Source organism: Plenodomus lingam, assembly GCF_022343315.1.
Source record: "Plenodomus lingam strain CAN1 chromosome Unknown contig_11, whole genome shotgun sequence".
Classification (NCBI taxonomy): domain Eukaryota; kingdom Fungi; phylum Ascomycota; class Dothideomycetes; order Pleosporales; family Leptosphaeriaceae; genus Plenodomus; species Plenodomus lingam.
Genome location: NW_027093929.1, coordinates 165,588 through 185,323, shown reverse-complemented (window position 1 = coordinate 185,323; position 19,736 = coordinate 165,588). Strand labels below are relative to the sequence as shown.

The 19,736-nt window shown below is 51.4% G+C and overlaps 9 protein-coding genes across 9 annotated transcripts; 3 read left to right on the top strand and 6 right to left on the bottom strand.

Annotated features, from left to right (window-relative positions):
- Positions 1-311: 311 nt before the first annotated feature.
- Positions 312-1,229, bottom strand: IAQ61_000495 (uncharacterized protein; the record flags this gene model as incomplete). The annotated part of the gene is made up of 1 exon (XM_003842832.1): positions 312-1,229. One exon carries the CDS (start codon positions 1,227-1,229, stop codon positions 312-314), a length of 918 nt encoding a protein of 305 aa, XP_003842880.1.
- Positions 1,230-2,080: 851 nt separating this feature from the next.
- On the top strand, positions 2,081-3,427 carry IAQ61_000494 (uncharacterized protein; the record flags this gene model as incomplete). The annotated part of the gene is made up of 1 exon (XM_003842833.1): positions 2,081-3,427. The coding sequence occupies one exon, from the start codon at positions 2,081-2,083 to the stop codon at positions 3,425-3,427; it is 1,347 nt and encodes a 448-aa protein (XP_003842881.1).
- Positions 3,428-3,858: 431 nt separating this feature from the next.
- Positions 3,859-6,510, bottom strand: IAQ61_000493 (uncharacterized protein). Its single transcript, XM_066094696.1, has 8 exons — positions 6,364-6,510; positions 5,807-6,306; positions 4,938-5,741; positions 4,757-4,873; positions 4,615-4,703; positions 4,429-4,566; positions 4,323-4,378; positions 3,859-4,263 (listed from the first exon to the last, which is right to left on the bottom strand). Exons 2-8 carry the CDS (start codon positions 6,009-6,011, stop codon positions 3,933-3,935), a joined length of 1,740 nt encoding a protein of 579 aa, XP_065955004.1. The 5' UTR covers positions 6,012-6,306; positions 6,364-6,510; the 3' UTR covers positions 3,859-3,932.
- A 477-nt stretch (positions 6,511-6,987) lies between these two features.
- IAQ61_000492 (uncharacterized protein) lies at positions 6,988-10,022 on the top strand (the record flags this gene model as incomplete). The annotated part of the gene is made up of 6 exons (XM_066094695.1): positions 6,988-7,142; positions 7,968-8,385; positions 8,447-8,929; positions 8,985-9,103; positions 9,461-9,745; positions 9,812-10,022. Coding segments are annotated over 6 exons (1,671 nt in total), but the record flags the coding sequence as incomplete, so codon positions are not given.
- A 686-nt stretch (positions 10,023-10,708) lies between these two features.
- IAQ61_000491 (uncharacterized protein) lies at positions 10,709-11,695 on the bottom strand (the record flags this gene model as incomplete). Its single annotated transcript, XM_003842838.1, has 2 exons — positions 10,709-11,195; positions 11,298-11,695. 2 exons carry the CDS (start codon positions 11,693-11,695, stop codon positions 10,709-10,711), a joined length of 885 nt encoding a protein of 294 aa, XP_003842886.1.
- Positions 11,696-12,686: 991 nt separating this feature from the next.
- On the bottom strand, positions 12,687-13,628 carry IAQ61_000490 (uncharacterized protein; the record flags this gene model as incomplete). The annotated part of the gene is made up of 1 exon (XM_003842839.1): positions 12,687-13,628. One exon carries the CDS (start codon positions 13,626-13,628, stop codon positions 12,687-12,689), a length of 942 nt encoding a protein of 313 aa, XP_003842887.1.
- A 290-nt stretch (positions 13,629-13,918) lies between these two features.
- NOG2 (GTPase required for pre-60S ribosomal subunit nuclear export and maturation) lies at positions 13,919-16,299 on the top strand (the record flags this gene model as incomplete). The annotated part of the gene is made up of 5 exons (XM_003842840.1): positions 13,919-14,016; positions 14,102-14,858; positions 15,212-15,254; positions 15,305-15,824; positions 15,879-16,299. The coding sequence occupies 5 exons, from the start codon at positions 13,919-13,921 to the stop codon at positions 16,297-16,299; spliced, it is 1,839 nt and encodes a 612-aa protein (XP_003842888.1).
- Positions 16,300-16,499: 200 nt separating this feature from the next.
- On the bottom strand, positions 16,500-17,514 carry IAQ61_000488 (uncharacterized protein; the record flags this gene model as incomplete). Its single annotated transcript, XM_003842841.1, has 2 exons — positions 16,500-17,116; positions 17,238-17,514. 2 exons carry the CDS (start codon positions 17,512-17,514, stop codon positions 16,500-16,502), a joined length of 894 nt encoding a protein of 297 aa, XP_003842889.1.
- A 488-nt stretch (positions 17,515-18,002) lies between these two features.
- On the bottom strand, positions 18,003-19,724 carry IAQ61_000487 (uncharacterized protein; the record flags this gene model as incomplete). Its single annotated transcript, XM_003842842.1, has 1 exon — positions 18,003-19,724. The coding sequence occupies one exon, from the start codon at positions 19,722-19,724 to the stop codon at positions 18,003-18,005; it is 1,722 nt and encodes a 573-aa protein (XP_003842890.1).
- Positions 19,725-19,736: the final 12 nt, after the last annotated feature.

The following is a 19,736-nucleotide window of genomic DNA, read 5'->3' as shown; positions in this document are numbered from 1 at the left end:
CTGAGTCTTATGAACTGATTTTTACAAGGTCATGGGGGGAAGAAGGGCGGTCTGGTGTTGTCTGATTTTCGATTATTTTTTGGAGGGATATGTGAATAACTAGTGCGCGCCTTCTTAAGTGCATCCTCTAGCCCTCTCCCTCATTTGCGTCCTAGCTCTGAGCGGCGTGAGTGATGGATGTCATGTGTGTATGTGTGAGTGATATGTCTTTTGTGTCACAATTTAATCTCCTGGCCATTACCCACTCACTCAATGACCTGACTTATCCCCATCTCTTACTCATCCCACCACTCATTCCAGCATATCTACCGCTACTCGTCGCTCTGGTTGCTCTTCACTCTGGTTGCTCTCTTGACTCCTGTAGTCAGAGGAGCCATAGTGGATCTAGTAGACCTGATGACCCTCGTATTTCCCTCTTCGTCACCCGTGTCTGTTCCCTGCATGCGGCTTGTTGAAGACGAGGGTAGTGTGTTAGAGTTGTGTGAGGTAGATGTGGAGTGGGAGTTGGAGTTTAGGATGGCCTTGGATTTAGATTTGGCTCTGAAATTGGACTGGTTGTTGGTGGTATTGTCGGTCATCTTGTCTTCGGATTCCTCTTCATCGTCGGCTTCGGCTTCGGCTTCGGCACCAGGATCAGTTTCATGAGAAGACGTGGAGTCATGTAGTGTCAGGAGCTCGGCAATCTGCTTTTGCTCTTCCTCTCGCTCTTCTTTCTTCTGGCCTCTCCCCCTCCCTTTCCCGACCCCTTGTTGGGCTCCCTTCAACTCCCCATTCAGTTTCTCAACGGTGCCACGAAATCCCCTCCCTCCACAAGCCCCTCCTTTCACCCTAGCTCTTGTGTCGGACCCAGCCCTGCTAGAAACGTCTCCAGTAGCTGTGATTGCAGTCCCGTTGTTCACTAACGCGAGATTACCCACTTCTAGTGCGAGATCAGCTATACCACTGTCATCTTCAACTGCATTCACATTCTCCGGGTTTGGCGGGTTGGAGGGTGGTGGATTCAGGATGGGTTGGGCAAAGTGCTTTGTCTTTTTGGTTGAGTGGTTGCAGGCGAGGGCGTGGAGGGGGGCATTGGCCAGTCTGGTTTGGGAACGTGTCTTCCTGGGGGAGTAAGAGGGAAGTTGCTCTTGAAGGGTCAGGTTTTGGGCTGGGGCTGGGGCTGGTGGCAGGATGGGAGGATTCGGGGTGAGAGGATTGGGCGGTGGTTGTTGTTTGGTTGGTCTTGCCATGGCGTGGAGTGTGTTTGGGTGAAATGTGGCAGTGGAAATAATTGTTGGGGAATGTGTCGGTGGGGGCTCATGAGGGTAGATATAGGCATGTTAGTGAGGCTGGTTTGCTGGAGTGCTTTGCTAGATGGTTCGTTGTGCCAGCTTGGGCAAAGAGTGCGGTGGTTTCTGCGTGGACCCATGGTTGCTGGAGGTAAGTCATGGAACTTTGCCAGTCACAGCGATGCTGAAGAGATGAGTATTGTAAAACGGCTTGGAGTTCAAGTTCCTGGATCAAACTACGTGCTTCCTTTCGCAAGGGAACCTAATTCATGACATCCATGCTGCCTTCTTGTGTTGAAGCTTTGCTTCAGGCAACATGGACCTAGGCTTGCTGCAAGATGATTGGTGTGGACGAGGGGTTGACAGTGTTATTATGCATATCTGCAAACTGATAGAGACATGTCGATGCCATGACGAGCCATTCACCTTGGTGTTCGTGGTCAGAGCGTGCCACACTGGTCACGAGACTGCGAGGGCTCCATGCAGTCTAGCTGGCTGGTCGGTCAGATAAAAGACTGCCCAGACGCAGTGACACACAGCGGTGTAACATGATTTGAAACCACAACAAACGGGCCGTGAGAAGAGCAAGGAGACGTCGTCAGATGAGAATGAGGAGGAGGAGGAAGAAGAAGAAGAAGAAGAAGAAGATGATGATGATGATGATGTAATGATACCAACGAACGCGGACAACCATGGACATGACGCGGCTAGCCGGATTCGAGCGTTCCGTCTAGCGCCAATTTCCGCGTCAGGCCCGCCTTCAAGACAACCTCAATCATGTCACTGGCACTGGCAAAGGCCCCTCCTTCGCCATGAACATGGTGCGATTGACGCCGTTGCGCCTCGTGTGCGCTTCAGTCGTGCTCTGCGCCCTGTTCTTCTCCTCCCTGATCCTTCGGCTCCTTCACGGCGGGCGCGGCTATGAGCTCGTGTCGCACGACCGGCTCCCAGCTGCGCCTCCACCACCATCCAGGCCTGCGATAGACTTTGGTCAAGAGTGTTCGCCCTTCACGTCAGGCGTCATGGAGGGCGTCACGTTTGTGCTCAAGATTGGCGCGGGGGAAGTCGCGTCCCAGTTGCCTCTCTTCTTGAACCGGCTGGGAAGATGCAAACTGGACTTGCTCATCTTCTCCGATCGCAAGCAGTCGTACAATGGCTTCGACATAGCAGACGCCCTCGCCCACCTGCGCCCTGAATATCGGTTCAAGAACCCAGACTTTGACGTGTACGACCACATTCAGAATGCGAATGACACGGCGGAGAAGACCGAGGAAGGCTGGCGGCTGGACAAGTACAAGTTCCTACCCATGATGGAGTGGACGTCGTACCTGCGCCCAGAGTCGCGGTGGTATATCTTTGTCGAACTGGACACGTATGTCAATTACGACAACATGTATCGCTTCCTGTCCAACTTCAACCCCAAGGCGGCCCATTACTTTGGATCTCCCGTCTGGCCCAAGAAGAAGAAGACGATATTCGCACATGGAGGCAGTGGCTTTGTCCTTTCACGCGCTGCTTTGGACAAAATCATGGCCCTTGGCCGGATGTTTGGGGAGAACAAGCATTTTCCTGGCACCCACTTCTTCGGTGTCGATGTCAAGGACCAGTGTTGTGGGGATCAAGTGCTCGCGCAGGTGCTCAAGAAGAGCGGGGTGCCCCTTCATGGATACTGGCCCATGTTCAATGGCGAAAAGCCAACCACGATGCGCTATAACGAGGAGCAGTGGTGTGAGGCCATCATCACCATGCATCACCTGGCCGAGGATGACTTCACCGGCTTGACACAGTGGGAGCGAACGAGGTCACATCCGAGCAGACCGCTCATATTTGAGGAAATGTTTACCATGATCGAGCCGCTCCTCAAGGACAAGGCAGAAGACTGGTCCAACATGTCGGAAGATGTTACATACAAAAAAGGGAAGAGCGCAGCCAAGTCATTTGACAAGTGTTCAAAGGCTTGCCACAGTGATGGCAAATGCCTGCAGTTTGAACATTCCGGAACCGAGTGTCGCCTCGGTTATTCCATCCGGCTTGGGCATCATCAGCAACCTGAAGATGACCGGACATGGACATCGGGATGGATGTTAGGTCGGATTCAAGCTTTCAAGCAAGCCCGCTCACCCTGTCAAGGCGCACATTTTGTCCATTCAAATCCCTGAGGAAAAGGCAGAGTTATTGAAGGAAGTGACCCACGATGACGCGATATGTTTGATGTTTGTTTTATGGCATTGCACGGCGTTTGATACCCATGAGCGTCACGATTGGCGCTGCACTGTACACCTTGGGCGAACTTATTGGCATCTTGTAGAACCATGCCCTGGCGTTTAAGTGGGGAAGCATTTGGGGACTGCAAACTTTTGGCTTATTTGAGTTGCAAGAATGCCGATGGTGGAGACTTGCACTTTTTATGTCGGAAAGCTAGTATGCGAAGGACGTTTCATTTATGGGTTGGGTAGGATGGCGTGTCAGTGAATTCTGCGTTTGCAGCTCGAATATTATGGGATGTCAACGCCACAACAGTAACGCACAAACGCTCGACAACAAGATGATCAATTTCATACAAACTTTGTATTCACTGTTGACATTTAGCCCACTAACTAGCATTAGCTACATTTTCGCACTTTGCAATATCATCCCACTTTGTGATTACAACGAAGGAATTCCTTAATCATGCTTTGTGTCACCCGTTGACTTTTCATTACCAAGTTCACTGACATGATCACTATTCCCCTGGTACACGCCCGCGCGAGCCAACAAGTCCGTCAGTCCCACCTCTGCATGAACCTCCCTCCAGCGTTCCTTCTCCCGCTCAGCCGTCCCAACTGAACCAAAAAGGATGTCCATCTCTTCTAGTGATAAGCCCTTGGTTTCTGGGAAATACAAGAAGATAAACGTGGCACCCATGGCCGTCAGGATGCCGAAGAATATGTAAGTACCGTAGCGCATGTGCGCGAGCATATCTGGCGTGACTTGGCCAACGATGAAGTTGTTCATCCTGTTTGAATGGTCAAAACAAGTTGCTGTACTACAAGCATTTTGACAATGCAGACTTACCAGTTGGATGATGCACCAAGTGCAATACCATACGGTCGGTTGGAGATTGGCCAAATCTGAGAAGTGTAAGTACTGAGGAGTACGCAAGGAGAATATATAGTCTCACCTCAGCTATAACGATCCAGGCACACGGGCCCCACGAATAGCCAAAATGAATGACGAAAATCCACACCATGACCACAGCCGCCCAACCGGCGCCTTGATGATTTGGCCAATCGTCCTCGAAACTCGCTGCAATGGCGGCCTGCATTGTCAGAACAGCTTTTCGCTGTGGAATGATAGGTGTACGCACAATGATGAAATGGCAGAGAGCCATACCGATAGCTCCCACGATCAGGACTGGCTTCCTTCCCCACTTGTCGACGTACATGACGGCGGGTACTGAGAACGGTGAATATGTATTATAACTAAGGCTGGACGGTAAAGAAACTTACTGGTCGCGATGAACATGACGATGCCGACGACGCCCGTGGCCAAAAGACTGACTGAATTGGATGATAGACCTAGGCCTTTGAAGATGGTGGGCGCGTAGTACAAGATTGCATTGATGCCTTGCCAAAAATCAGCCACTGTTGGAAACATCCGAGCTGGTCTTGCAGGAAATAAACCACATACCTGTCCACTGCTGAAAGAACATGGTAAGCGTAGCAATAACAACACGCTTGAACATGCCCCTAGTGGTAAACAGACTTCCAATCGCAACAAATTGCAGCTTAAACGTCGAGAGTGCACTCATGTCCTGCAGATGCGGAAAGTTCTCTTGAAGCGACTTCTTCTCGAACAAGGACTGTGCCTTGATCTCCGCGTACTCGAGCTCAATCAGCTCGTGGTCCTGGGGCAGTCCACGCAGTCTAGCGAGCACCCGGCGTGCATCTGCCTCGCGATTGTGGTGGACTAGCCAGCGGGGAGAAAAAGGCATGAAGATCATGCCCGCACCCAGCAGCACAGCGGGAGCCAACTGCAGTGCCAGTGGCAGAAGCCATGCGGCGTCCTTTTGCCCACGGCCCGTGCCGCCAATGAAGTTGGTCCCATAGTCTATCCAGAAGCTAATCATGATGCCAAGTGTAATCGACAACTGCTGTAGGCCCACGAGTGCGCCGCGGACCTCTGAAGGCGCAATCTCGGCATTGTACATGGGGACAATCATGGACAAGGAGCCAACGCCCATACCGACCACGAAGCGGCCACCGAGTATAGCGCTGTGTCCTGCTCCCGTTACAGCGGTGCATTGTACCACGACGCCGATGATGAAGATGAGCACGTTTATAAGGATGGCGTATTTGCGGGAGAGGATCTCGGATAGGAAGCCAGAGTACATTGTCCCGAGCCAGGCACCGAGTTCAAGGATAGACACCAGCCAGCCCTGCTTTGAGGAGTTCCATTTTAGCGTTACTGGGTCGTCGATGTAATCGCCCATGTCTGGGGGTTCTTGTTAGTAGAGTACGCTGTGGTGTAGTGCGATTGTGCAGATGGAATTGACCTACGCTCTTTGAAGGATGTCATGGTTAGTACACCAGAGAAGACACCCTGGTTGTATCCGTATAGCAGACCACCCAGACATGCAAAGCAAGCGATACCAAACACCCGCGCGTTCTTCACGAGCGCCATGGGTCCGGTGCCACCGGAGAGAGCTTGACGACGGGCCAGGGCGGCTGCCTCAAAGGTACCGCCTCCGCCTACAGGAGCCATGATGGAGGACCCAGGGGTTTGGTTTGGTGATGGTGGTTGGGGAGATCAAGGTGGTTGGGCTAGGGAGAGTGTCTGCTTTGTAGAACCCGACTGACTGTTCAAATCACCAGGTCGGACCAAGGCGCTGATGAGCCCTACATATGCATTTAGAGCCAGGCCTACTATGCTCCATCGGATATAATATGGGGTCCCACGTCAGGCCAATAGACCGCACGTTGTATGATCGTTTGTCGAAGCTTTCTAGTGGCGGGTAAATGGCTGGATAAGCTTGCTGGTACAACGCTTGGTTATGAGCCTGCAACGGGAAGTGGTAAGCATGTAGTGGCTACCACTGGCCTACAGTATTGCTTACCTGCGGAGATGGAAAGCCACTGACGCCTTTGGCTAAACGGCTGACAAGACGCAACAACATAGTTGACTGGAGGCGTGGTCATGCGCGAACTCTGCGGCGCGGCCTCATGCATTGCAGCCGAGCATGTTGAGCATTGTTGAAATTTTGATTGGAGAAAAAGTAAGTGAAATATCACTGTGAAGTCCATAGCAATTCAATAATACGGGCTCATCCAATCTCAGCAGCGCACAGTTTCGCGCCGACACCCCTTGACATTCCGAATACCATCATCGTCCTCGCTAATGCTATGCAAGAATGACAAGCGTCCCAGCAGATGTTTTTCCTAGGTATATTGCAGCCCCCGCATTGTGATGTGGAGATCGACCACTAACTGCACTCGGATAGAACTGAGTATGTAATTCTGCCTAAATACACAGTCAGTATACCCGATCTGCAATCAGATGATTAAGACTGAAGTAAGGGTCAGGATTGTGTAACTGTACGCAATGGCTGTGGATCTCACCCAAGGCTGGAGTTGGATATGTGTGTGCGTTGCCGTTGTGTGATGCTTTATTGTGATGTTGCTGCGTTCAAGCTGCGAGTGGCTGAGAAATCGACTTTGCCTAGTCTAGTGACCAGGGTTAGGACAAGATGATGAAGACTTCATCGAAAGTCAGTGCGCTTTGCGTCAGGTATGTTGACTGTCAAGTAAGCTATGCTAATACTTATCCCAGCACTTGGTCATTGCCTGGCTTTGGCAATGAATGGAATCATGCGAAGGAAGCTACTGTACTGCAACTGTAAAATCTAGCGCAACCAATCTTGTATTCAAACCCTACCTTGTTTAGTGTGATTCCTCTTCATAACGAATTCAGTCCGTGGTCCAGGCCAAAGATATATCTTGTTCTCGTAATTCTTGGATACTTTGTACGAGAATCAGGGCATGAGCCATGAACACTCGGGACATTGTGATGCTTGGAGACTGACACATGGAACAAGTACGTATGTCAGCCATGTATGGCTTCAGGTTGTGGGTAGTATGGTAGGTCAAGGATTGATGTAGGCCGTGTACATACTGTATCGATAGCAGACTCGCTACAATAATCCCGGAAACGGCAAGCAGGCAGATAGCGGTAGACTTGGATAGTAGAAGGCGTGCTGAGATTTGACTGTTTTGAGTGACAGTATTGGTATGAACATGGACGATGGAGTTCCGGATGTTGACGGCCCGACGGGAGCGTCCGCACTAGAGTACGCTAACTATTCCGTGTTAGGCTAGAGCCTCGGCCCTGGAGACGGACTGTGTGATGATGCCACTCGTGACTTGTACTGTAGAGTATCTCCCAGCACCATTCTTTGATTTGTTTCCCGAGGGTTTTGCTGTATACTATCCCTTGTTTTAAGAGTATTTCAGATTTCCTTTTCCTAGATCTAGCAAGAAAGAACAATTCTGCGTATAGAAAGAAGAACTGGTCGCTGGTGGGCTAACTGAGGCCGCAATTCACTCTTACCACGATTGTGTGTACTGGGGGTGCGCAGTATGAAACAACCTCTCTCTCTCTCTCTCTCTCTCTCTCTCTCTCTCTTCTTGAGAATTCATTTCATGCTGATATAGAGAAGGCCAGTTCGATATCGTCTTGTACCCACCTCTCGACACTGACACTCCATCGTGCCCTGCCTGCGTGCGAACGCGCGAGATTGAGGCAGTTTTCCCGTGCTGCGCTAGACCGGATTGGGCGATACATCAACAGAGCACCCTGTTGGAACTCGGTGGTAGCTTCCAGCCTTTTGACGCCTGACAGACTGTCGACCCTTGCGAGCATCTCGGGTTACCGCTCGATTACGACTGGATTACGTGGACAGGCAATGATGCGGGGTATTCTGCGACTCTGGACATATCTCTTGCCTTTGCTCTCTACAACCGCAATCTTCGCCTCTGCCTCTGCCTCTGCCTCCGCCTCAGAGTTAGACCAACAGCCATTTGAATTCGGAGACATGTCCGCACCACAGTACTCCCTACCTCCCCTGCCCTACGCATATGATGTAAGCCCTTTGCTTAATCTATCCTGGACTTCTCATCTCTTCCTAACACTATACCCCGCAGGCGCTCGAGCCACACATCTCGAAGCAGATTATGGAGCTGCATCATGGCAAGCACCACCAGACCTACATCACGAACCTGAATGCTGCCTTGAAGACCCAAGCCGAGGCCGTTCAAACTTCTGATATCACGTCTCAAGTCTCTCTACAACAAGGCATCAAGTTCAATGCCGGTGGACACATCAACCACTCTTTGTTCTGGCAGAACCTCGCCCCAGCCAGCTCACCGGAAGCCAAGAGTTCAGCGGCTCCCGAGCTAGTCAAGCAGATCAAAGCAACTTGGGGTGACGAAGCCAAGTTCAAAGAAGCTTTCAATGCAGCTCTCCTTGGCATCCAAGGAAGCGGCTGGGGCTGGTTGATCAAGGTAGAGACTGGCAAGGAGCAGAGACTGGCCATTGTGACTACAAAGGACCAGGATCCAGTTGTTGGGAAAGGCGAGGTTCCAATCTTTGGCGTCGACATGTGGGAACACGCATACTACCTTCAAGTAAGCCAGGACCAGTGTGAATGGAGTATTGCACAATCCTACTGACCTCCTGTAGTACCTCAACGGCAAAGCCGCTTACGTCCAAAACATCTGGAACGTTATTAATTGGAAGACAGCTGAGGAACGTTTCCTGGGATCTCGTGCTGACGCTTTCAAAGTCCTCAAGGCCTCCATGTGAACAAGTGCAATAGAAGACGAATCAAAATTTATACTCTATACCACCTAAATTCATGTCATGATATTCCTCAGAGTACTGTGCTGTCTTTTGATGCACTAGCGTGACAAAATAAGGTTATTTGCTTAGTTGGGTACTTGGTTTGGAAACGTGCTCAAAGAGACTCATTAATCCTCAAAACACCGAAATGACAGGACAAAGCTCGATGGAAACATCAGTAATCTAGAAGAACTCTTCACTCTTAATCTCGCCATTCATCTGCGCCAGCCTATTCCACCTATATTTCGTTGATCCTATGCTCGACTGCTACGCACCTGGCAGCATCTATCTCATCAACAAGATTTAATTGACCCGAGTTCGCATCCAAACGGGAGACAGGACAGGAGTTTGAGACGAAGAACATATACAGAGAGCATCTTCGTGCAGTGCGAACCAACTACGATGTGCAACGGACATTCAACTCGGGTAAGCCAAGGCGGCTCAATTGCTGTTCTTCGACCTACATCACATTTCGCGCGGCTACAACCTGAAGAAGAGATGCTCTTGTTATTCAGCAATCAGTTTTCCAATCCAGGAACAAGCGTCGAGATCCAAGGTTGGTCTGAAGAAGAAGCACAAGACCAACATTGGGTAGTCATCCAGTACGTCAAACAACAAGCTCCCCTTGGATATCAATCCATTACAACCCTTCATTAACGAACGACTAGTCGTGATGGAGATTTATCACAACCTGTTAGAGACACATCGAATCCGCTGTACTCTTTTTCCTTGGGAACAAGACCAAAGATTGTAGAGTTGCCACAGCGATTGGACCTGGGTGTTGGCGATGCTGGAATCATCGGTCGCAGAGTCTCGGTCATGATGGGGTCGATTCAGGGACCACTGACTGTTGCCGAAGGCATTATTGGCTGGAATTGACAGTTCAAATGTGGGCTTAGCGTTTATCATGTTGGTTAGATGTTGTGGCGTTTACAAATGGCGTATGGTTCATCAGATGAGTCTGGCAATAGCAGCCGAGCATGCCTTCAGGTTTTCTTCGATGAGACTGTGATAGAGGCTAATATAGACTGGGGCAGCGAAGGATACATATCCACTCTATTACCTTCCCAGAAGAATCAAAACATTGAGTCTTCCCCATAGACGATCTGATAAATTGCGGATCTCACATCGTAGCAACTAGCCTCATAGGACTATCATGCACTTTTCTCTTGAAGCCCATGCTGACTCTTTTGTAGCTTTAGGGTGTTTGGGAGAGTGTTTAGTATGATGGGGTTGGTTGTTTGAAGGAGGTTTGCAGAAGGTAAATCTAGGGCCTAGGGAGGGTGAATGCTGATGACAAGTGGATATAGGAACGACTAGTAAGTTTAACCATAATGACATGTCTCGTCGATATATTGATTTGAACATAATAACTGTTGGGATGGGGAGCTCATGCATAGTGGAGTCTGGAGACAAGCACCCAGCGATTTACCCACACATCTAAATGCTGTCTCTCTTCCCAAGATCCCTTTTTCCAATGCAATCTCCGTATCTCGCTTTTACAAGCTAAATCAGACGTAAAAAGTATAAGCAGGAAATCACATCAACATCCACCCTCGAACCTATCAACCAAGCTGATACGCCTTCCCCAGATCACTCAACCCATCCCCATTATCATTAATCAAGAAACCTTCGCCCACTGTAGCCATGAAATATGCATACCGATGCACATCCGCACTCCCGTCCAACCACGGCATTACCTCTTCCAAAAACCCCTTGGCTGCTCCTTCACTTTCTTGGACTCCAAACTCGGTGATCCAGATTGGTCGGCCCTGCGCAACCTCCCGCGCCGCATTGACGTGCTGTTTGAAGTATGCCACATTTGCGCCGATATCGTACCAGTGAATTGCGATAAAGTCGACATCACAGTCAGAGCACTTTTCCAGAAAGGAGCGCAGCCAGCCGAGGCCGGTGGTGGGTGTGTCTGGGGCGTTGGTGACGGCGGGGGAGCCCAGATACAAAGGGCCTTTGGTGGATTTGAGCGGTTGGATGTGCTTTTTCCAACCGGCAACGGCGTCGTCGACAGGGACGCAGGAGCCGCCGGCGCCGGCGCTGAGGAAAGGGTTATTTTAGTTATCATCCTTTATTGCGTTGGATTTGGGTGGTGCCAAAAAATTGAAGTGCCCAGGGAACAAGGACGAAGGTAGAACTTACACGCAATTGTCTGGCTCATTGAAGCCGAGGATGTGTGTTGGTGCTTTTGTGTTGCTGTAGATAGCTCTTTTCGCATTGTCAAGCCAGGGGCCAGTATGGTCGTCTCGGATGGAGTGGAGCATGGGGACGAATTCCATGGGAGTGTCGCGGTAGGGACGTGAGTCCCAGTTGTAGCACCAGCTTGTATGGCGGTGGTCATCCTTGAAGAGGGAGACATAATTGACGTTGTTGTAGGCTATGCCTCGACGGTTGGGACCGGGGGTCTCGTTTTTGAAAATGGCGGCATGGGAGGTGTAATTTGTTGTAGTGATGGCGTCTGCAGAGGGAATTGGAGCGGCGATGGAGAGTGCAAAGAGGACGAGGTAGATGAATAGTTGAGCGAAGTTGAACATTGTCATTGTCGACTCAACGGAATGATGTCTGTGAGACACTGAAGAGTGATGATGTTGTATGAAAGCGAAGGTCTCTGGGAAGGATGCTGCCTAGCTCAGGGTGTTGTGTATGAAGGAGCGTGTGGTACAGAAACACTCAAGCTCGTGGGTGAGGGACAGTATATATACTCAGTATTCCCTCTTTCCCCCAAATATTCGGTGAACAGGTGAGATAATTCTCAAAAGACCTGTTCTCTCTGGACGGCTCTCTTACCGACGGAACCTTAGCGTGTCTTCTGATAGCCTGAGACCGTAGTATCACAGTGATAGGAGTTGATGAGCTGGTGCCTGGCAAGAGCGGTAACGCTCAGCAGGGCGGTACGGAGGAGGGAGTTCGCAAACGCTCAATAGGGCTGTGTGGAGGAGGGAAGTTCTAATCATAAGTACCGATTGTAGAAATTCCAATAGACGCACATTCTGAATGTATATTCGAACACTGTGTGAAATACAAAAGTACGAAACACCAGTGTCAAGAGCCGCTTGTCTTTCGTTCCCCAATTCCAGTGGTCATATAATCAGCTTGAGGGTTTGTGCATCGTAGAGCAAACCATGAAGCAAGGAGAAATTTAGCTCTAGACAGTGGAATTCTGGGCTTTACGAGTCCTTTAGAGTACGAGTCCTTTACGAGTCATACCGTGAACAACTGTGTTGGGAGCACGAGCGGACATCACATGCATCCCCGTGCAGTTGGTGTCGATGCTTAGATCTTGATGCATTGCGCACTGACGTATCAACCTTTTTCTATCGCGTCGTCACCGTTTGTGGAACCTGTAATCACGATTTAGAGACCGTGTTAGCGCATGGGTAAGTCGTTTGACTGCGAACATGCTTGCATTAGCCAGTGACCGAGTTCAAATCGGTAGCATGGGAGAGATGCACACATGATATGCGATGCGGTTGTTTGCACTGATCGCCCACATTTACTGTACACAGCCATGATACATGGCTCATAGATGCTCTACATCTTACCGCCCGTAAGCTCCTCGGCAACCTTCTTGACCCTCTCCTTGGCAAGACCAACGCCCTCCCCGCCTCTAAGCTTCTGCAGCATGTCGCCCACTCCCTCAGGCATAGGGCCATGCCATGGGCTGAAACCCTCCTTGCTCTCTCTGCGTGGGCCCATGATGCCCTTCATATCCCAGCCCAAGGGCGATTCTTCGGTACCAAACGCCTTGTCAATGGCCTCGTCCAGTTGTGATTCGTCCACGATAAACTCGCGTGCATTCGTGTAGAGGTCGTGCAAACGCAATGTGCGCATTGCATGCAGATTGGCCATGCGGCGTTCGTAGGCTCTCCGGCGAGCCTCGGTGATGTCTTTGCGTGGAGGGAGGTTCCCGGACAAGAAATCTCGAATACCTTTGCTGACCGAGGTCTCGGTCAAGACGTCAACTTCGCGGCGTGGAGCCATGGCAGCTTCCCGCCTAGAGGCACCTTGAGCCTGGATCTTAGCCAGGTACTCTGCCTCGGTGGCTACCTTGCGCTCATGGAGTTGCTTGACACCCTCCCTCAGAGCTTCCCTCCTCTTCTCCGAAAGTCTCTGCTTATACAAGCGGAGATCCGCATCTCTACTGTACGGCCCAGGCCGCTTCAGATCCTTTGGTGTTTTGGTGGTTCGATCGAGGAATATCTTTGATTGCTTGGGATGAATGTTGCGAGTCTTGAATATATCTCGTGGAACGGGGAGATGACCCTTGACTGCTGGCTTGGCTGGGTAGGAGGGCTGTGCAGGCTGGGGCACTTCAATGTAGTTGGGTGACTGCGGACCGAGGGCCTGGGTGGTGGCCGTGGAGGAGAGAGGACGAATGCAGAGATTGCCTGTCCTGCCATTGGCGGGTGTAGTAGAGGCGGAGGCGCAGGCCCATTGAGCGCGGAGGGGTATTCGAGCTATACGAGCCGGCATCGCAACAGCCAGCTGAGGTCTTTGGGTTGGCGGCTGTGTCGTGATCTTTGCTGGGCGAGGGAACAAATGCGGCAGACGCGGAGGTGCGGTCCTCGGGTGGCTCGAAAATGTCGGTGCCAAGACCCTTAGCGCGTCCGGCTACAAGAAAAAAGTCGGGAGGAAGGTTCTTGAGCCTCACTCTTCGCCCACGCCTCGACTGCGACCATTCTTACATTGTTGTCCCAGCCCACACCAAGAGAGCGAGCAGGCAGGACAAGCCAAAATAAAAAAGAAGCAGAAAACGCTTCGCAATGGGTACACAGAAGAAGGAAGCGAACCGCAAGGAGCGCCAGGGTAAAACCGGCGATGGCATGGGCAATGTCAAGGTCAAGGGCGAGAATTTCTACCGGTATGTGCTGATGCTTGCGTCTGGAGGCTGCACATCTATGCTGTGGCCACCAAAGATGCAAAGACACTAATACTGGACTTGATAGATCTGCGAAGAAGGTCAAGGTCCTCAAGCGCCTTACTGGTGGCACAGCTCAGCGCAATGCCAAAGGAGACATCACCAAGGCCGCCGCGTATCAGACGCGCGAGGCACCCATTGCCCGCGTTGAACCCAATCGCAAGTGGTTCAACAACACCAGAGTCATATCCCAGGATGCCCTCGACTCCTTCCGCTCGGCAGTTCAGGCGCAGTCGTCGAATCCCCACACCTATCTCATGAAGCGCAACAAGCTACCCATGAGCTTGATTGAGGAAAAGGGCAACATCAACGGTCTGAAGGAGCACGCTGCCAAAATCGCCGTCGACTCCCAACCCTTTGCGGAGACTTTTGGGCCCAAGGCCCAGCGCAAGAGGCCGAAACTCGACTTCAGTTCCATTCAAGACCTGGCTGGCCGTACTGGCACCATGCATGAAACCTATCTCGAGAGACTAGAGCAGGCCAGGCTACTCTCGGGCACCTCAGGCGACAACGAAGAGAGCGAGAATGCGACCAACCCCAACAACCCTGATGGTGAGCTTACATCGGCAAGAGAGTTCATCTTCATGAAGGGAACAAGTAAGCGTATCTGGAACGAGCTGTACAAGGTTATCGACTCCAGCGATGTCATTCTCCACGTTCTCGACGCTCGCGATCCTGATGGAACCCGGTGTCGCAGTGTGGAAAAATACATTCGCACAGAAGCACCGCACAAACATCTGGTATTTGTGCTGAACAAGGTTGATCTTGTTCCGTCCAAAGTAGCTGTAAGAAAAAACACACCTCATATACTTCCCTCTCCCACATGACATTCTTCCCACTACCCATGTGGTTCCCCATCTTCAAGTCAAGGACCTTTACCTTTTTCCATGCATTGGTTCTGTTACAAGATGGGGAGAGCAAAAGCGTCTCGCTTGCCCAAAGCCGTCTTGGCCGCGGGTAGACTGGCCTCCGTTTTGGTTGCCGGTCAACAGAGTTCGCGCGTGATTCGTTTGAGTTGAGGACTGTCTCTGCACCAGCAGCATCGTGGCGGTTCTCTTAGTAATATTTCACACATCTATATCGTCTCTGCAACCGTTTATTTGAAAAAACACTACAAAACAATACTGATGATTTACAGGCTGCCTGGGTTCGTCATTTAAGCAGAGAATTTCCCACGCTTGGTATGTCAATCTTTTTTGCCGATTAGCTGTTTGTACTGACCTGACCATAGCTTTTCACGCAAATATCAACAACAGTTTTGGCAAGGGATCTCTCATCGCTCTTCTGCGCCAATTCTCTTCTCTCCATAGCGACCGCAAGCAAATCTCAGTTGGCATGGTTGGCTATCCCAACACTGGCAAGTCCTCCATCATCAACACCCTGCGAAAGAAAAAGGTCTGCGTTGTGGCTCCCATCGCAGGTGAGACAAAGGTCTGGCAGTACATTACCTTGATGAAACGCATCTACATGATTGACTGCCCTGGTATTGTCCCACCAAATCAGAGCGATACAGACGAGGATCTGCTTTTGAGGGGTAGTGTACGCGTCGAGAACGTCGAGTATCCAGCTCAGTACATCCCCGCTGTACTCAAGCGAGTACAACCAAGACACTTGCAACGGACGTACGACATTAAAGACTACAATGACGACGCTGTCACATTCCTTGAGATACTCTGTCGAAAGGCCGGTCGCCTCTTGAAGGGCGGAGAGGCCGACATTGACGGCGCAGCGAAGATGGTTTTGAATGACTGGTACGTATCTGCACATGATTCCATATAGCGAGCTATGACTGATCTTTCTGTTAGGATACGTGGAAAAATTCCATGGTTCACACCGCCTCCATTCACTGAGGGTCACAATGCAGATGAACCTGTCAAGGCAGACCGCGACGGACGACTCGGGGAGATGAGCAAAAAGAGGAAACGTGGTGGCGAAAGTGAAGCAACAGGCAGTGTAGCAGCCGCTACTGATGTAACGGGTGCAGATCAATCAGAAGCTGACACCGACGACTTTTCGGGCTTCAGTGATGATGACGAGGACGATTCGGAGGGTCTCGAACTTGACGGAGATGAAGTCGACGATGAAGATGATGAGGAGGGCGGCACGCTTCTTGAAGCCTCGATAGCAGACGATGCCCGTAGCGAGGACGACGCAGAGGTTGAGGAAGAAGTCGCTGCGATATCGCAAGCTTTGGCGAAAGCGAAGAAGCGACAAAGAACAGTCTGAGACGTAGAATATGAGTTTAAATACGATACCCCTTACGATTTAACGGTCGTTATGAACTCGATGCTTAGTGCAACACGTGCCTCGCTCTGTACGGAACATGACATTTTCGCAATCACAGTTTCAAGTCAGGGTGACGATCGCACGAGCAGAACATTGGACTGAGCAGCTTCATCGAACTGTGATACAAGCAGTGTAACTTTCTAAGCATACTCGACTGGATTCCTCAGCGTGCCGACCTCTGGCCAAATCCTCACTTCCACCACATCTCCCGGCTTCAGAAATTGTGGCTCCTTCATCGCATACCCGACCCCGGCACAGGTACCCGTCATGAAAACAGTTCCTTTCTTTAGTGTCGTCCCCTGACTACAATAACTCACCAAGGTCGGAATCTTGAAGCACAAGTCATCAATGCCCGAACTCTGCTTCAGGTCTCCATTCACCTTGGTCTGCAGATGTAATTCCGCCGGATCCGGAATCACTCTCGTACTCACAAGCTGCGGCCCCAGGGGCGCAAACGTATCGAAGCCCTTGCTGAAATTCCACTGTGGCACAGTTCCCGCGAGGAGAGGGTCGCGTTGCAGTTTGCGCGACGAAACGTCGTTGCCTGAGCAGTAGCCGCCGATGTAAGCGTAGGCGTCTGCTTCGGACACGTCTTTGCAGTCGCGAGAGATGATGAAGCAGAGTTCGCCTTCGTAGTCGGCTTGGTTGTCTTGAGCGATTTTGGGGATGACTATAGGGGCGCCGTGGTCATTTAGGCAAGTGTTTGCTTTTATGAAGGTGGAGGGGTATGGGGGGAGGGTGCGACCGCCTTCTTGGACTGGGGACGGTGTTAGCCGTCGAATGTCTGTTGACAGATGTAGTCGAATGGGTAGAATGGGTTCTCTCTCTCTCTCTTTCTTTTCTGGTGCCTGATTGTCAAAGTACTTGTCCGAACTTACTGTGCTTGATGAAGTTCAAGCCAATACATCTGATGATCGGTACCTCATCCACCGTCACAGGCCCCAACAGCTTCTTCACTGTGGCAATCTCATCTGTGACTTTTGTCTCCTCGCTGAAGATGTCTCCATTCTTCAGGCTGATGACTTTGGCCGTTAAGCCGGTTTGCTCGGTCGTGCTGCCTACGTCGAAATCGGGCGATGGCAGGATAGGCTGGCCTCGCAGTTCGCGCCCATCTGTGGCAATGAAGCGGATCAGTCTGTCCCACGTTGGCGCCATGTCGTGCCGTCAAGAGATTGAACCAGGGACCAGGATCAGGTTGGTACCGGTAGGGAGGGAGGGGTAATTGCAGGTGTATGGCAAAGAAGATTGGTCCAAAGCCACGTATTTGTACTCTAGAGTACCACGGCAACGTGTTTGTGGGCGATGTACTCCGTACCGTCAACACTGGCCATGATCGGAAAACTGCGCCACCGTCGGAAACAGATCAGAAACGTGTGGGGTTAGGTGGCGGGCACGGCAGTGGATATGCGGGGTCGCGATTGGTGGCATTGTGGTCGGGGTCTGATGTATATCCGGCCACTTGGCTTCATACTTGCCTTGTAAGAGTATCTCCTTGACTACTCTATGGTTGTTGTCACATTACGGCACTTCAATTGTCAACTTCGGTATGCATGATCTCTCGGTTGACTATCGAATCAGGGGTATTTTGGCTCATTATTCCTATCTCCAAGATGTTATCAACTCAGCCAAGCCGTCCAGGCGTCCTAGCTTCGCAAAAACATTTGATAACTCTTATTATCCGTAACCTCCTTGTAAGGATACCCAATTTCCCTCAGGAAAGCCTCTAGTTCTCCGCTTTCTTGCTCCTTGCATTGAATACCCGCCAGAATCTTGGCTACATCACCCCCATAATTCCTGTAGTGGAATAGACTAATATTCATACCAGGCTGTAGCGTGTGCAAGAACTTGAATAGCGCGCCTCCCCGCTCAGGGAACTCGAACATGTACAGATGTTCGTCGGCTGCCGAACTGCGACCTCCAACGAGGTAGCGAATATGTGATTTGACCAGCTCATCTTGCGAGAGATCCTGGGCTTCCATGTTCTCGGCAGCAAGCCGGGCGATGAGATCAGGCAAATCGCGTGAACGCGTTGCTGCCTTCAACTCGACGCCAACAAGGATGGTGGCTTGATTGGGGCCAGAGTAACGGTAACTGAATTCCGTGACGGCCATGGGATGGATGACGGAAACGAGTTTGGAGAATGCGCCTGGTTGCTCGGGAATGATTACGGACAGAATGGCTTCTTTGTTCTCACCAATGGCAGCGCGTTCGGCAACGAAGCGAAGACGGTCAAAGTTCATGTTTGCGCCGCTGGCAATGGCCACCAACCCACGGTCACGGTCAGGGGATGGGTTGCGAGATACCCATTTCTTCAGCCCGGCGAGTGCGAGAGCGCCAGCAGGCTCAACAATCGAGCGTGTGTCCTCAAACATGTCTTTGATGGCGGCACACGTCTCGTCAGTAGTAACTTGCACGACTTCGTCAACCACTTCTTGACATATGCGGAAGGTTTCTTCACCGACTGTCTTGACTGCTGCGCCATCTGCAAAGAGCCCGACATCCTTGAGAAAGACGCGCTTGCCGGCCTTGAGAGACTCGACCATGGCGTTCGCGTCGTACTGTTCCACACCGATAATCTTGACGTGTGGGGCTATGCGCTTAATGTACACTCCCGTGCCTGCAATCAAGCCTCCACCTCCGACACAGCAGAAGACTGCCTTGAGGTCTTGCAGGTTCGTCTGGCGCAGTAACTCCATGCCAACGGTGCCCTGGCCTGCAATGACATAGGGGTCGTCAAAAGGAGGGATGTTGACCAGGCCATGCATCTTCTCCAACCGCGCAGCCTCGGCCTTTGCAGAATCAAAGTCGGCGCCATGCAGGACTACAGAACCACCTAACCTCGATACATTGCGGTGTTTTATGTCTGGCGTACCCGAGGGCATCACAATGGTGGCTGGAATCTTGAGTTTGCGAGCCGAGTAGGCTACACCCTGTGCGTGGTTGCCCGCACTGCAGGCCACAACGCCGCGCCATCGGTCCTTTGCGTCGAGATGCGCCATCTTGTTGTATGCGCCACGCAGCTTGAAGCTGAAGACGGGCTGCAGGTCCTCGCGCTTGAGCAGCACATTACATTCCAGACGGTTACTTAGGTTGGTCGCATGCGTCAGGGGCGTCTCATTGACCACTTCGTAGACTCTGGAGGTGAGAATCAGGCGAAGATAGTCGGGGTAGCCGGTGGGCAGCAGGAAGGCTGGAGGGATGACATCGTTGCTGCGCGGACGTGGAGAATTCGAGGGCGGGCTGGGATTTGCAGAGTATTCGGTGAGGGAGAGGCCAGTTGGCTTGGGCGTCCGAGGAGTTGTGTAACCGTTGGTGGTGCCATGGTCAGGTGTTGTCGGGCGTGAGTAGTCGTCAATGACTGCCATTGCGTGTCGTCA

What these genes read in the sequence shown, in the direction of transcription:
- IAQ61_000493 (XM_066094696.1), bottom strand. Translation starts at nt 6,011, where the DNA reads ATGGCTCCTGTAGGCGGAGGCGGTACCTTTGAGGCAGCCGCCCTGGCC. An exon ending in CTCTCTGCCATTTCATCATT is followed by an intron (nt 4,567 to 4,614) that starts GTGCGTACACCT and finishes CTGACAATGCAG; the next exon opens with GCCGCCATTGCAGCGAGTTT. An exon ending in CCTGGATCGTTATAGCTGAG is followed by an intron (nt 4,379 to 4,428) that starts GTGAGACTATAT and finishes TACACTTCTCAG; the next exon opens with ATTTGGCCAATCTCCAACCG.